Source organism: Eubalaena glacialis, chromosome 7 (assembly GCF_028564815.1).
Source record: "Eubalaena glacialis isolate mEubGla1 chromosome 7, mEubGla1.1.hap2.+ XY, whole genome shotgun sequence".
NCBI classification, from domain to species: domain Eukaryota; kingdom Metazoa; phylum Chordata; class Mammalia; order Artiodactyla; family Balaenidae; genus Eubalaena; species Eubalaena glacialis.
Genome location: NC_083722.1, coordinates 68670310 through 68686253, shown reverse-complemented (window position 1 = coordinate 68686253; position 15944 = coordinate 68670310). Strand labels below are relative to the sequence as shown.

General features: G+C 41.8%; 1 protein-coding gene across 3 annotated transcripts in view; it reads left to right on the top strand.

Moving 5' to 3' along the window:
• MYRIP (myosin VIIA and Rab interacting protein) overlaps positions 1–15944 on the top strand; it is a 224192-nt gene that overhangs the window by 93740 nt on the left and 114508 nt on the right. For 2 of the 3 annotated variants that reach the window (XM_061196590.1, XM_061196589.1), the window contains exon 3: positions 14203–14424. In XM_061196590.1, the coding sequence (XP_061052573.1) occupies positions 14203–14424 (222 nt within the window). Of the gene's footprint in view, positions 1–14202; positions 14425–15944 lie in introns of those variants that run through there. The other variant, XM_061196591.1, reaches the window with a different exon arrangement.

Sequence of the window (15944 nt, the reverse complement as noted above, 5' to 3'; positions counted from 1 at the left end):
GGGAACTTTACTCAATACTACTATGTAATAACCTATATGGGAAAAGAATCTGAAAAATCATAGATAAATGTATATGTATAACTGAATCACTTTGCTGTACACCTGAAACTAACGCAACATTGTAAATCAACTATACTCCAATATAAAATAAAAATTTTTTAAAATCTAACTGGATGAAGCCCACCCACATTACCAAAGGTAATCTGCGTTACCCAAAGGCTAGTGATTCAGATGTTCTAAAAAATACTTTGACAGCAACATCAAGACATGTTTGACCAAATATCTGGGTACCCTGTGACCCAGCCAAGTTGACCTCTAACATTAACCATCACACAGGTTTTCAAAAATGCCATTTTAGACTTCTCCAGCTCTCCCTGCTCAGTTTAGCCCTCTGGAGGGCCTTCAAGTACAGTTCTCATGCTCCCTGTTATTTGCCCTCCATGATTCTGTCCCTTTTTATGTCTGAACCACCTTGCATTTACACCATTATACAGCACCAGGTAGCATATCCATATATGTTTATTTAATAAAGGACCACATAAATTATGTAGGATTCATTTATAAAAGCAAAAGATAGAAATTTCAACAAGGGAAGAATTTATTCGGTAAAAATTTTAAAGCAATGGATAAATTTAGATGTAGGCTTCAGGACACACATTTTAACGTATTATTAAAATAAAAATGTATAACTGAAGCCTCTGAAGGCCATTAACCTACTACTGTCTCTCTTTCCCAAATGGTCTTTTGTGTATTCAACTTCAGACCCTGTTCTCTGGCTTAGCCAGGCTTTAAGTCCCCACTTTGGCCCCAGTTTTCTCTCCAGGTAAACAGGATAGTGTGGTAGGAAGGGGGTGGGGGGGTGGGGGCAGCGGACTGTCACTGTGACTCCAGAATGAAGAGGCGTCTCAGACACTGAGGAGTGTGTGCTGGAAGGCAGAGCTGGGGAGAGAGCTCTTCAGCGATGTTGGTACTTACAGCAGGACCCTGCGGGACACCTGACATCACAGCTCTCCATGTGGATATTCAACCTCAGGAAGCCTGACAGTTCCAAAGCCAGAAAACACACTTATTCCAAGTGTGTTATTATTAAAGGAATGAGAAGTGTACAGAATTTCGGGTTCTCTGTGGTCAGTTTTGCCTCTCGTCTTCTCATTTCCTTGTGTCCAGACAGTACCAGGCAACCTTAGGGATGCACACGTGGGAGGATGTTTCCGGCAGAGACTCCGCTGAGTCAGTCCGCTTCCTGAGCGTTTTCTTTCTCCTTGCTTGAAGCTCCTCCTGCCTGCCCTTGCCCCAGGGCTGTGGGTGGGATGGCAGGACTCCTTGTTGGGAAAGCCAAGGCAAATGGAAGGGCAGGGAGGGGGAAGAAGTAGCAGCACAGGGGTTCCTTGCTGGAGTGAAGTTTCCAGCAGTGTCGAGAGCTATGTCAGACGGACAGGGAGCTCAGAGCTGCATAGCCCCAATGTGGAGCTGGCCAGACCCTGCTGCTGCTGAGGGTCTGTCCTAGGCAGGGTCACCATGGAGGAGCGATGGCTTGGGACTTCCTGAGCAGCCCCACTGAGAAGCAATTTGAGATGGGCTTCAAGGGGACATAGGTCTTCTGGATGGACAGGGCTGTCTCCTGGGGTCAGAAATCCCTTAAATCGCTGGAGATGCCATATCCTAGAAAAACTGCATTTCTCAATGGTCCCATTAAATGGTCATACTGATGCTAAGAATATCATTACAATGTTTAAAAAAAAAAAACAAAAAAAACCCAACAGTGATTTATCACATGCCCATGATGTACAGGTGCTATGAGTGTGTATTTCTAGTCCTTCCAACAATTCTGTGAGGTGAACATTATTGGCCCCATATTACAGATGAGTAAAACTGAAGTCAGAGAACTGAAATACCAGGTCAGGATTCTCTCCCAGGCTTCCCAATGCCAGACCTGTGCTCTTCATGCAGCACTTTCTCAATAAAGATGATTTTTCCTTTTTCCATCCAAGGGAGGTTGAATGTAGGAAAAGGAATGCTGTCCTGGGAACTAGGAAGTAAGGACAACAAAAGAGAGAGTCCTAGGAAGATGGCTAGCCATTCAAGGGCAAGCCAATCAGGGGAGCTATATATCCAGGCAGGGAAAGGCCAGTGGGAATGGGGCAGTACTGGCTGTTTTGAAGCACAGAGCCGGGAGATTTCTGGTGATTCTGCTGGACAGCAAGGCCAAGGAGAAAGAGCAGTGCCAAGACGTGAGGCATTTGGCCACCAGGAACTCATGGAAAGCTGGCCTTGGGAAGTGGCCACCAAGGTGACAGCAGAGCTTCCTCTGGCATCCAGTGCCTGGAGGGGAGGAGAAAGGGCAGAGGAACTCTGGGCCTCCCCAGAAATTCTAGAAGGAGGGAGTCATAGAGGGGACAAGTAGCAGTGACCAGTTACAGACCTCACAGTCCTGTGAAATGAGGGCTCCTGATAGACAGGCCTCTGTGCTTCCCATGGTTCCAAGAGAAGGACAGAGCAGCCCCTAGTGAGCCAGTGAGCTAGGATGCATCAGAAGCCCTTGCAAAGAAAGTTGCCCTACAACTGGGTCAGTTTTAGACCATCCTCACACCCAGCCCCACTCTGTGGTGGGTTTAGCGTGTTTCTATATACAATGCTGTGCTTTGCATTGGTTCACCAGCTCAGTGTGGCAGCTTCAAGTTGACATCCCTCCCCTGGCCCTGCTACCACTTTTGGGATAAATGATCTTCGTTATGGACTGCTTGTGTCATCCTGCTTTCCTTTCCATTCCATCTTGCTCAGAACCCTGCCACTCTCTGCCTCATCACTCAGCCTCCCCTTCCCATCCTTACTTTGCTCTCACTCTACTTGACACTTGCCCTGCTCTCCTTTCTCAGAATCAGGTCTATCGGTGTACAAGAGAAAAACCCAAAATGACAATAGATAAACAGTGCTGAAACAGGATAGAATTTATTTCTCTTTCACATAGAAGAAATTCAGGGGTGGGTTCAGGACTAGTGTGGCAGCTCCGCCATATCACTGAGGACCCAAGAGCCTTTGTTTTTGATCCACACCATTTCCCAAGGTCAAATCATAGATCGGGTTAGCAGCTAGAGCTCATGCCATCATGAACACAGAATGAGATGGGGGAGGAAAAGCAGAAAGACAAAAGGGAGCCCCTTCTGGCGGAGTGAGCTCCCTCTAAGCACCCTATGTAACACACCTCCCTTCCACTTTTATCTCATGGGCCAGAACTTAGTCACATGGCCGCATGTAGCTGCAAGGGGTGCTGGGAAGCCTGGTCTTGATTCTGGGAGGCAATGGCTCAGCTCAAACTCAGTGTCTGTCAATGAGGAAGGAGAGGAGAATGGGTATCTTCCCTCCCCTCCCTCTGTCTTTCCTCCTCTGCAATGACCAGGCATCAATCATGGATTGGGTTTTCCTTCTGGGTTCAGTGTCTTAGGCTGCCTAAGTATGGAAGAAAATTAACACACGTCTGACCTTAACATAGCACCAAGATCATAGCCAGGCTTTGAGCTTATCCCTCTTCTCACAGGGACAGTGTCACTTCCCACCGTGTTTGCCCAAGCCTCCTGTGTGGACCCAGACACCTGCCCTGTGATTACACCCAGTCGAGGCAAAGCACTGCAGCAGCTGAAGGTGGATGCAGTTTCTGTCCTGAGTTCTTTCCCTTTTTTTGTTTAATGAACCAACCTTTACTGACAGAATTAGAAGCAGGAAAGTAGACATCCTGGGGCATATGGAAGATAAATAATCCCCACTCCAACCTTAGAAGCTCTTTTAGGCAAAAAAAAAAAAACAAAAACAAATACATAAAATGAGAAAGCTCAAAAGCTACAGCCTCAAGGCATCCTCGTTCAGTGACTTTCAATCTAAGTGAAGGAACCATCTGAAAAATAAAACCTTAGGCCAGTTCCTAGTATGTAAAGACATAAAAGCACTTTTTTATTTCCATAAATTTACTTCACATTCAAATGTATAAATATTTACTTATAAATCCCATGAGTTAAATAATGAAATGAAGCCATATTAATGAGCAAAATTATTTGAAATCAGGACTTACAGATGTGGTCTTGTAACAATGTTAATATCCAGTTTACTTTGTATATATTTTTTCATACGTATTTCATAATATGATGGGGATCTAGAGACACATGGATTGGTAGTTATACATGGTCACCCTATTTCCAGTTTGTCTCACAACTTTAGTTATGCTCCTCTGTCCACTGTAAACAGCAGGAGCAGCTTTCTTGTGAATCTGCCCAGCACACAGTGGTCAGTGACCCTGGTCAGCTCAGGTTAACCTACTGCTGGCTTCAAAATATTAAAATATATACATACTGTTACTGAAAGTGGGGTTTGGCTGCTTACCGCTCAAAAGCCAATAAAGAGGCACAGCTGGTGGAAAGAAAAGTTTGCTCTATTTCAGAGGCTGGCAAAGGGGTGGGGGGTGCAGACTCATGTGGCAGCTTATGTCATGGCTACAGTCTGGTCATCGTGTAGTTAACATCTTCCACCTGGTGGAGTTTTCAGTATCTATAAAACAGCTCAAAGGATATGGCTTTGAATATTATCTATAGCCCTTGAGGAGGAACTAAATGTCCTTGACTTTGCTTAATGACTAAACTGTTATTATTGTGTCTTGCTTGACTGCTTTCCTTTGCTTCTGCATTTTATCACTTCTCTGATTAAACTTATTCTTTGGCTAAAGTTTTTCCATAGACAAAAGGCAGGTGGAAAACATGTGGGGGAAGGACCATAGGGTCCTGTTCCATTTCAAACCCACCTTTTCTTTGATATTCCTCAATCTTGAGGAGGGACAGGTACAGAACCAGAAAGGGAATTTTGGATAGAGAGGTTAATCATAAACTTGGCAGGGGACCTTGGTTTTAGTTTCATTTCTGTTCCAATTTTCCCCAAATCTTTGAGGGAATGGGGCAACAACCGCTGTGGCTACTTCCTGCTGAAGTGGGGCATAGTCCTGCCTAATTTGGGGAACGGACATAGAGTTGTAAATAATCTCGAGTTCCAAGCTTAGCATCAATATTTTGTAATGTGAAAACATTACCTCTCTCTTTGATTACTTTGTCATAGTACTTGGACAAACATTTGAAAATTAGCAGACATATTACAATGAGGATAATAATCAAAATGCATCCTTGTATTATTCTCTGAATGTGTTTTTTTTCCTTAATGGTTAAAGCAGATGTACAATATATGTTTAATAGGCCACAACATTTAGGCTGTTTTGGTTAGCCTAAAGTTTAATTTAATCATGTATAAGCCAGGATGACTTCCCCATACCTCAATATGGGAAAATTTCTTCCACCATTTTCCCTTTTTAATAGCAAATCTTTCCATGAGAGCACTGATAATCAATGTATTTTTCCAACATTGCCAGAGTGGCTCAGTTGCCGGCTCTGGGTCTATTCATGTCCCTTGGTGCTAGGCCTACTTTTTGTTTATATATTGGCCTAGTTATTCACGCTGGGAGAAAACTAATCAGACATAACAAACCAGTACAGAGGTATGCTGATGGGGAAACATTTTATAGCCTATACATTTTATCAGTTATACCCAATTGTCACACAAACATTGTACATGTGCTTCAAGCAGTAGACTTAAAGCCAGCAAGTCTTAAAGCCAGCAAGTACACATAATAAGGAGTTAAGTTATACTCTGTGACAACTTCACTAGACAATTTATAACTAGAAGTATGACTGAAACATAATGCCAGAACATACTCAAATTTTAGAAACTTCATATAACTTCTAGAACACTTATATTAATGATATGTATATAACCTAAGAATGTTTATCATTATTATTTGACAATGTTTATTATTTGACAAAGTATTTTCTGTATAATTAAACATACCAAATAATCCTAATTTGTTTAGAAAAACTTTGTTCTCTTAACGGAGAGAAAACCAAACTCAGTCTTGCATCAGTTTACTATTAATAACAAAATTCATTTATCTAATTAAATTCGATCTAATCTTTGTCTTAACAACGTACAAAATTCTTTTCTCGAAGTTCCTTTTTTTTTAACAAACTTTTATCACTTTCTTTCTCCTTTTTTTTCCCATCCAGAAACAACCAGCTTTAGGACAAAATTAATCCTTCTTTTATCCCTCAGCAAAAATATTTTCATTTTTTTATACCTTCTCTCACCGACAACACATATCCTACTTGCTTTACACACTGAAATGCTTCCCTTATCATTTTTACATATTACAATTTTTAACCTTTAAAAGACCTTAACAACACCAAGAAACAAGTCATTGAACTATTTTTTATATCAGCATTTTCTGATCGGCAAACTGAAGAACATATTCTATAACCTCTAAAAACATACATTTTTCTCATAGCACAGTTTCTCTTTAATGTGGGACAAGATGCGTGTTTAATGAACCCAAACATCTTTTTTTTAATTAATTTTTATTGTAGTTGCTTTACAATGTTGTGTTAGTTTCTATTGTACAGCAAAGTGAATCAGCTATACGTATACATATATCCCCTCTTTTTTGGATTTCCTTCCCGTTGAGGTCACCACAGAGCATTGAATAGAGTTCCCTATGCTATACAGTAGGTTCTCATTAGTTATCTATTTTATACATAGTAGTGTACATATGTCAATCCCAGTCTCCCAATTCATCCCACCCTCCCTTACCCCCTTGGTATCCATACGTTTGTTCTTTATGTCTGTGTCTCTATTTATGCTTTGCAAATAAGTGATGAACCCAAACATCTTTTGAAGTTCTACTAATTAACCCAAGGCTGAAGTGTCAGGCAGAATGGGCTGTGTTTGCATTTCAAGGACATGATAAGAGTTAACTTCAAGCTTTCTCCTAGGCATATTTTTGTTCTCTCAGGGTCAGAATTCTGAAAACAGTATTTTTATCAAGCTAGCTTTCTCTAACTGCATATGCAAAAACAACCAGTTTTGGAGTTTCAAAAGAGTTTCATCTTAACCAATTTTCTCTGAAGAATACTGTTAGCTACACCGTGTTAAAAAAAAAATCATCTTTGTTTTTCTTAGTCATTGGTTCATAGCTAAAATTTTTCTTACTGAATTGAACCTGAATTTCCCATTTTACAAAAGGCAATGAGAATACCAATCACACAAATGGAATACACACTCACACACCAAAAGACAACTGTCACAAATCCTCCAAGACGATAACCGATATGGAGTCCCAAACATTTCCCCAACACAAAGGGTCCTCAACGTCAGACACACGTCAGAACCAATTGGCAAAATGCCCAAATAGCACCTTGTGCTCACAAATGATCCTCAACTCTCAAATGCCCAAATAGCACTTCATGCTCAAAAGAGAAGTTTGCCCAGGTGCACACTGGGAGACTTAGTCTTGGAGCTCATCAGCTCTTTCCGATGCATGTTTCTGTTCCACCAAGGAAAAAGCCTATGCTGGCAGTCAGTGCCCAGCATGGAAGAAATAGGGAGAATCCCCGAAACAAATGGTTTCAGCACCTACTAGGAACATCCCCACAAGTCCCCTCTCAGGACCAGCTAGCCACAAGCAGTGGGCTCATCACAACCATCCCAGCATGTCGTCATGGCTGGCAGCTCTACTCAGGAAAACCCCGGGGAGCTAGATACCACGAGAGTGCGGCCTCACATTGGGAGCCAGAATCTGTTACGGAAAGTGGGACTAGGTTCTCGCCACTCAAAAGTCAATAAAGGGCTTCCCTGGTGGCGCAGTGGTTAAGAATCCGCCTGCCAATGCAGGGGACACGGGTTCAAGCCCTGGTCCGGGAAGATCCCACACGCCGCGGAGCAACTAAGCTTGTGCGCCAGAACTACTGAGCCTGCGCTCTAGAGCCCGCGAGCCACAACTACTGAAGCCCCTGCGCCTAGAGCCCGTGCTCCGCAATAAGAGAAGACACCGCGATGAGAAGCCTGCACACCACAATGAAGAGTAGCCCCCGCTCGCCGCAACTAGAGAAAGCCCGCGCGCAGCAACACAGACCCAATGCAGCCAAAAATAAAATAAAATAAATAAATTTTTTTAAAAGCCAATAAAGAGGCAAGGTTGGTGGAAAGGAAAGCTTGCTTTATTTTGTATTATTTATTTTGTATCTAGAACATTCTCTGTCAGCCTCTTTTATTCTCAGCCCCCACACCTCCATTCCTCTTGGGCTAGTGCTTAAGTGAAGTCATTCATAGCTGTTAAATGGAGGGTCTGTTCTGTTTCATGCACTACGGCTAATTTGAGGAGGTGGGAAATATGATTGCCCTCCCTACTTTCCTGAGTTGTGAAGGTAGTGATTGAATAACTGCTTTGTGAAAACCCAGGAGGGAAAGCAGACCTAGCTGTTTGCAGGTGAGAGGGACGATGCTGGAAGGTAAGTGAGCTGGGAAGGTAATCAGCTTCAGCTGGGGATGTCCCTCCCAGACATTTCCCATCTGATTTGATGAGCCTACCACCGTGGAGGTGTGACCCCTCTTGCAGGCTAGATGCCCTTTGGGTCTTCTTTTTCACATGCTCCTGGCCAGCCTGGGCTTGTAATGAAACTCTGATACACTGTGATATTGATGTGAGTCCACAGGGTGAAGGTCCCAGCTTCTCTGGTGACCTGGCCATTCTTCTTTTCAAGGAAAGAATTATAATGCCCCTGGGGTGCCCTCATTTGTATTTCGATACCTCTGTCTGCTCAAGGTAGGATGGATGTGTGTCTGATTTCACCATCTTCCCTCCAGATCCCAAATATCACTAAACTTCTTCCATAGTCTATTTTAGAAGTGGTGGGTTGTGGGAATTCCTTCGTTTTATGAAACATGGAGCTTACTGTCTGTTTCCATTCTTTTTACTTAAACTTCAGTGGATTCCATAGAGGTTATTTACGTAAATGTGCATTCATTTTACCACCTTTTTTTCTGAATTGTGATGGTAAATTCCTTCGTAGATTAGAGGTTGAACATGTTAAATATAAACTATGGCTCTCTTTAGTGACCCCAAATTTTTCAATATCATTATTCTTCTTACATAGTGATGGTAACCAGCAAAAATGTTTCAAGATACAGAAAGGTTTTAACCATCCCAGCCCTCACCCCCTTGAGCCATCAGGAGCAGAGCCAGCACCCCTCACCCTCTCCCCAGCATCCATTGTTTATTAAGCTGTCTGAAGAAATTCAGGTTGATGGAGCTCCCGTAACTCCTTACAGACAATGCTCATATGAAACATGATGCTCTGGTTTATGGGGCTAAAGGGACCGTCCAAAGTTCTGGTTTAAAATGGTCTGCTTCCTTTCAGAGCTGGTAATCACAGTGTATTTGGTGTGTGTCTATTAACTCCACCATCCAGAGGGAATCTTTAAGTGTTTATTTTCTGTACTGTGATACAGTGAACTCTATTAACCTTAAATGAATTTTGATAACACCATCAGGGGGCAGCAAAATGATTCTGCCTGAAATTACACAGTGAGAGAGTGATATTACCCATGACAGATTAAAAGCAAAACATACTTTTAAATTATTATGACTATTATTATTCCTATCAATTGGGTTCACCCTCTGGAGCCTTGCTCTTAGCATTTATAACATTATTGGCAGAGTCATTCTGTGATTGATCCACTACCTCACCTCCTGTTCACCCTGCAGTCCACAGCAGTAGCTCCTGCCTCACTCCCCCTACCCCCCTCACAGTGAAATTGCTTTTGTCAGGGCCACCTGTGACCTCCCTGTTGCCAAATCCAGTGGACACTGCTCTGCCTTCACGGCAGACACAGCCATTCTCTCCCTGAAACATCTTCTTCCTTTGGTGTCTTTCTCAGTCTCTTTGTCTGGCTTCGCCTCTTCAAGTTTCAGCCTGAGTTTAAACATTTGGGGTTTCCCTGACTTGTTTCTATGCTCTCTTATTTTCCCCTTGCTGCCCTCTCTTCCCTAGGGTGACTCATCCATTCCTATATTTATGGAGATGTGTCTGAAGATAATTCCCAAACTTACACAGTTGGCCCAGATCCCTCCTCTGAGATGCACAAACACCTATCAATTGTCCACCTGGCAAATCCCTTTAGATGCCTCACAGTTTTCAGTAAAACATGCTTCTACTATCGTAGTCTTCCCTTGCTCCATAAACAGCTTCACTCCCCACAAAAGCTGTAAACCTGAGAATGGTTCTTGGTTCATTCTTTCCCTCTGCCCCCGTGTCAGATCCTTCAGCAGGTGTGCCATGCATCTGTCCACTCCTCTCCATCTCCTCTGCTCCTACCCTGGTCCAAACCTCAGCCAGCTACCTAGATGAATGCATTGCTCTCCAGGCTTCCACACATGGCCCCCTAGAAGTCGGCCTTAATGTAACAGCAGGCGCTATTACAATGGAAATTGGATCCTGCTCTGTTCCTGCTCACCGGCCTCAATAACTTCCCACTGCACGTAGGATAAGATCCAAACTCCTTTCCAGGGCCTGTGTCTTGTCTTCCCTCCCCTTTCCCCAACATTAAGCTCTTTTCCTCTGCTGTTCTCTCTGCCTGTTATGCTATTTTTTTTTCCTATCGGGCTAGCCCCTTCTCAACCTGTAGTCTCAACTTAAATGTCACCTCCCCAAAGAAGACTTCTGTCACCACAACCAGTCTAAAGTAGGTTGCCATGTCATTCTCAGTCTAAGTGCCCTGATTATTCTGTAATAGAATGTCTTACAACTTATAATTGTTTTATATTTTATTTAGTTTGCAATCATTTGAATCCCCACTTTAATACATGTTTCATGAAGAGGAGGGACCATGTCCTGTTTTCTTTTTATCCCTAGCGCCTGGAATAGTAGGTACTCAGTGAGTGTGAACTGAGTGAATAATTGGCAATCTAGACAACAGTGCCTGTGACCATGGAGTGGTGGCTCATAGCTATGGGCTAGAATTACTGTCTCTTTGATAGCAAACAAGTGACATATATGCCATCACTCTCCCTGCTACACCTATGGCAGACACAGCTAACTTATGACACTCTAGCCCCACTGAGCCTGCATGCATTCTCAACACGTGGTGAGAATCAGAACTGGCATCACAGTGGACCCAGAAACCATGAAATGTTGATAAGCTTTTCATATGTCCGTTGCAGAGTGATGTATCGGGCAGAGGCTAAACCAGATGTTAGATGACATTGCTAAAGACCAGACTAACCGTGTTCAACATCATTAGTCATTTGGGAAATGCAAGTCAAAACCACAATGAGATGCCACTTCACACCCACTATCACTCAGTGCTCAAGCAACAAATACATATTGAGCCTTTTTGCCCAGATACTATCACAAAACTTTCTTGACATAGAAACAAGTGTGATCAAATGTTATGGGTACTGAGACCACTGGATTTCTTGCTAATCAAAATGAAAAGTACTATTTGCTTATTGTAGTTTTGCTCACTTAAAATCTCTGGCAACTCTGTGAAGTAGGAATTACTGTTGCCTCTCAGAAGGCAGAGGCTCAGAAAGGTTGGAGGGATCTTTGGGAAGTGACTGAGCTCAGCTCTACACCCCAGCCACTGACTCTAAACCCATCACTCTTTCCCACATGGCTGACCATTTGGGGGCCTGGTCCTTCCCAGGACATTTCAGTGCAGGTACCTGGTCTTGCATAATTCTTGGTTGATTCTGCAGTTAGCCACTATAGGTTATCCTATACAATTCTTCAGTGACCTCTCCCATGAGGTACTATAGGGCAGTAGAATCTGAGAAGCGAGAGATGGTTCACAAGAAGGGCATTCTATTCGTCCACTGAGACTGTGATTCAAAACACTCCATTTGCTTGGAACAAACTTTGGAGGAATTGGTACAGTTTTATCATTAGACTCTCAGTGAGTTTTTAAATGCCATTGGCATTTGCAGTCCTGTGTATCAGGAAACAAAACTCATAAAGCTCAAATGATCTTGTGCATTGAGTTCACAGAGCTTTTTTTGATCCCTAAAGACTTTCCTTCCTGGGTGTTTTATCCTATTTAATTCAGTGTCTTTGAAATATCAATAGAAGAAGGTCAATTGCTGAGGCTGTTCTTATATTGTTTACAGAGGTCAGAGCCGTTGGTAACTTAGCTCACCTTCTATTCTAAATCTGAGGGACTGGATAACAACCTCTTCATGTCTTAAGAAAAAAAACCTCTGTCCTGTTTCCCTGTAAATATTTTGTTCAGCCAAGTATACATATACAATATTTTACCCTGTAGAATTATCAGCTGGCCTGATGTAGTCTCCCCTTCTGATGCTCAAGCAACAAATGAGTATCGGGCACCTCAGTGCAGAGCAGTAAGCCCTGTGCGTATATTGGCAGCCGTGTAAGCCAGCTCAGGGGACCTGAAAGCTAAAGCTGCAAACACTCTTTGAATTTTCATGGAAAGATGTTTATGATGTGTTGTTGTTAAGTGAAAAATTAGATTATAAAACCATATGTAGATTTCCCATTCTAGTAGCAGGCTGGGATGAGCTAGTGCAGCCCTTCTTTGTACTAAAAACACCTAAAAATACTAATAAAATATAAGGTTTAATATAAGAAAGAGAAAATATTTGCCAATCATATATCTGATAAGGGACTTGTATCCAGAATATTATAAAGAACTCTTATAACACAATGATGAAAAAGATAAATATTCTAATTTTAAAATGGGTAAAAGATTTGAATAGACTTTTCTCCAAAGACTACGTACAAATGGCTAGTAGGGAAATGCAAATCAAAAGCACAATTAGATACCACCTCAAACCCCCTAGGATGGCTATAATAAAAAAGGCAGACAATAACAAGTGTTGGTGAGTATGCAGAAAAATCAGAACCCTCATATGTTGCTGGTGGGATGTAACATGGAGCAGCGATTTGGAAAACACTCTGGTAGTTTCTTAAAAGTTTAAACATTTAGCATTACCATATGTCCCAGTAATTCCACTCCTGGGATTGAAAAGATACGCCCACACAAAAACTTATACATGAATGTCGATAGCAGCATTATTCAAAATAGCCAAAAAAGTAGAAAGAACCCAGATGTCTATCAGTCGATGAATGGATAAATAAAATATGGTACATCTGTAAATGGACTATTACTTGGCTGTAAAAAGGAATGAAATTCTGATACATGCTGTCACATGGATGAACCTTAAACACATATGGTATGATTCCATTTATATTAAATGTCAAGAATAGGCAAATTCAAAGAAATAGAAAGTAGATTAGTGGTTGGTAGAGGGTGGGAGGAGTAATAAGCAAGCTGTAACACTCAGAAGCCATAGAAGAAAAGACTGACTGATATAACTACAGAAAAATTAAACACTTCTAAATGATGAAAGACGCCATATAAGCAAAGTTGAAAAGACAAGTTCAAAATGAAAGAAAATATTTGCCACATACATCATAGATTCATCTGGGGTGAATTGCACAATCACAAAATGGATACAGAAAAAAATAATTATTTTATGTTATTCTTTGTGGGTGTGCATCTTTGAACAGGAAAAAACAACTCAAATTTGCCAAGGCAGAATAACTTGGTTACTTCCAGTCAGTTTTATCCTGGGTAACTCAGTGTGTTTGGGGTAGATCCTTGCCTCTTAGGGTTTCTCCTTTCCTCCTCAGAGTGTAGAGAAAAGTGCATGCAATGTTGTGTTTTACATTACCATGACCAGTTGTGTGCCCAGAACATCCACGAGCTCTTTGGAAGAAGGGGGTTAACTTTTATCCAACTCTGAGTCACCAGTGTTTAGGATTAGCCCATCACCCAGAGAATCTTTATTGACTTACATTGATTTGAAAGCTTTTAAAATCCCTGGTGCTTCAGTTTCCAGGGATATTAAGGGCCAGGATTGCATTTATCATATTCCCAGCAGGGCTGTTTTAAGGATTAATATTTTAACATAAATGATCTCCTGCTCCTTTAAAAAGACATTAATTAAGCTAAAGGATTTCTTTTTAATGTGCTTAGTTTTATAATAATTTGTATTTAAAACTAGTGTCTGAAATATAAGTAATAAGGTTTTGTGCTTTCTTATAGAAAATACGACATATAGAAGAACACAAAATTAATCCACCATTAGGGTTCCTCTCTGGATACTATGTCAAGCCATTGATCTTTCTGTGTTTTACAGGAAGATCCTACATGGTAGCTTGCCATATGGGAGGGCCAGGGTGGCGTGCTTTAGGGAGGGAGCCCCCTGACCTGATGTGCTGTTTCTCTTCTCCTCACCCTTTCCCCAACCTGGCTCCCCAGCGAGATGAAGCAGAAGCTGGATGAGGAAGGCAGCAAGTGCAGCATCCTCTCCAAGCACCAGAAGTTCGTGGAGCACTGCTGTATGCGCTGCTGCTCACCCTTCACCTTCCTTGTCAACACCAAGCGCCGGTGTGGGGACTGTAAGTTCAACGTCTGCAAGAGCTGCTGCTCCTACCAGAAGCACGAGAAGGTGTGGATCTGCTGCGTCTGCCAGCAGGCGAGGTGAGTGGCCAAGTGCACCCTTAGGGTCTCAGCTAACTGGAGGCACCATCTTCCTTCAACCAGGTGGGGCTGACAGTGATTGATTGATCGGCATTATTTTTTAAGAAAGGGGAGGTTTACTAAGCAGTCGTCTACATTCAGTGCGTCTAATGCAGATAGAACACACCCAAACTTGTTTAATTAAAGTTAGCAGAAAGAGGATGCTGAGGAGAAGCTGGGAATTTCACTGGTTCAATCTTGTATGATGTCCTGTGGGGACATCGCCAGGAGTCTTGGGATTATTATTGTCTGAAATCAAAGAAGATGCAAAAGCTGAGCTCATTTCCTGTTTTTCCATATTATTCAAGTCCATCATAAGAACCTGTCCAGGAAAGAAGTCCATGATTCATGGGGCAGGTTTTGCTTCTTGAAATTTCCCTAAGTGTCAGTTTGATAGAGAAGTACGTCTAGGTCAAAGTGCCTCAGATGTATGGCCTGTGGGCTGACAGTTTTTTACATTTTGAAGGATGCCTCAGAAGAGTTTATTTCTGTAGTAACAAGCTGTGTAACCGCTCAGCATTGTACAAGACACACTGCCAAATTCATCATGGGAAACATTTAAGGAATATTTTGACTCGAATCAAGTATGGAAAATTTCAGATAAATAACAGCTTTTAAAACCTGCCCAGTTTCTTGAAACCAACAAAAAAATTAGTTTCCAATAGATTGTTTAGACTAAATACCTGGCAAAAGCTGGTGTCTTGCTGGGGGATGGTGTTTGGGGTCACTTTGTGCTGCCATCCACTTTGACCATCAGCTTCTCTGCTCCTTGTGCAGTCTGAAATTCACCTTGGTTTAGAAGTGATTTACTTTAGGATATTACTCTCTGGGATATTCTTTCAGCATATTCATATTCGAGCAATTGGATTTTAAAACACTGTATACATCAAACTACATGAAGAATACCTGTGTGTGTATTGTGTGAAATCCCAATAAAATAGTGGCTAGCAGCTCTGTGAATTTGCAGAGATGACTGCTTTTTAGACTCATGTTTCACTCCCCACTGCCTATGACATACTTTTCCTTTCCTATGTAAATTAATCCCATTTTTGGTGCATTGGTTTAATTTCTAGCTGTTTATCCAGTAGCTACCATATGCATATGTTTTTTGAGATACTATGGAGCCATGAATAATTATAATAATAAAAATTCTTGCTCACAGAAAATTAAGGCACTAGGAATACAGGGTAGACATCCATGTGATAATATTAACCAATTGTGTCAGAAGTAGATGACTATATCAAGCACCCGGGCCTGTCTGTGGTGTGGTTCTACAGGAGGGACTCAGATTAGAATGTAGGCTTCCTTGGGGAGGACACAGGTAATGTCAAATCACTGTAAAAATGGTGGTAGTCCAAAACTTCAGCTTTCCTCTTTCTCATCACAGTGAAAAAGAGTCTACCTGTCCTAGGGTTCTGTTTGGTTATTTATTATAGTAAAAGCATTTTAAGAATTTTAAATGAAAATTCCCTTGTAATGGT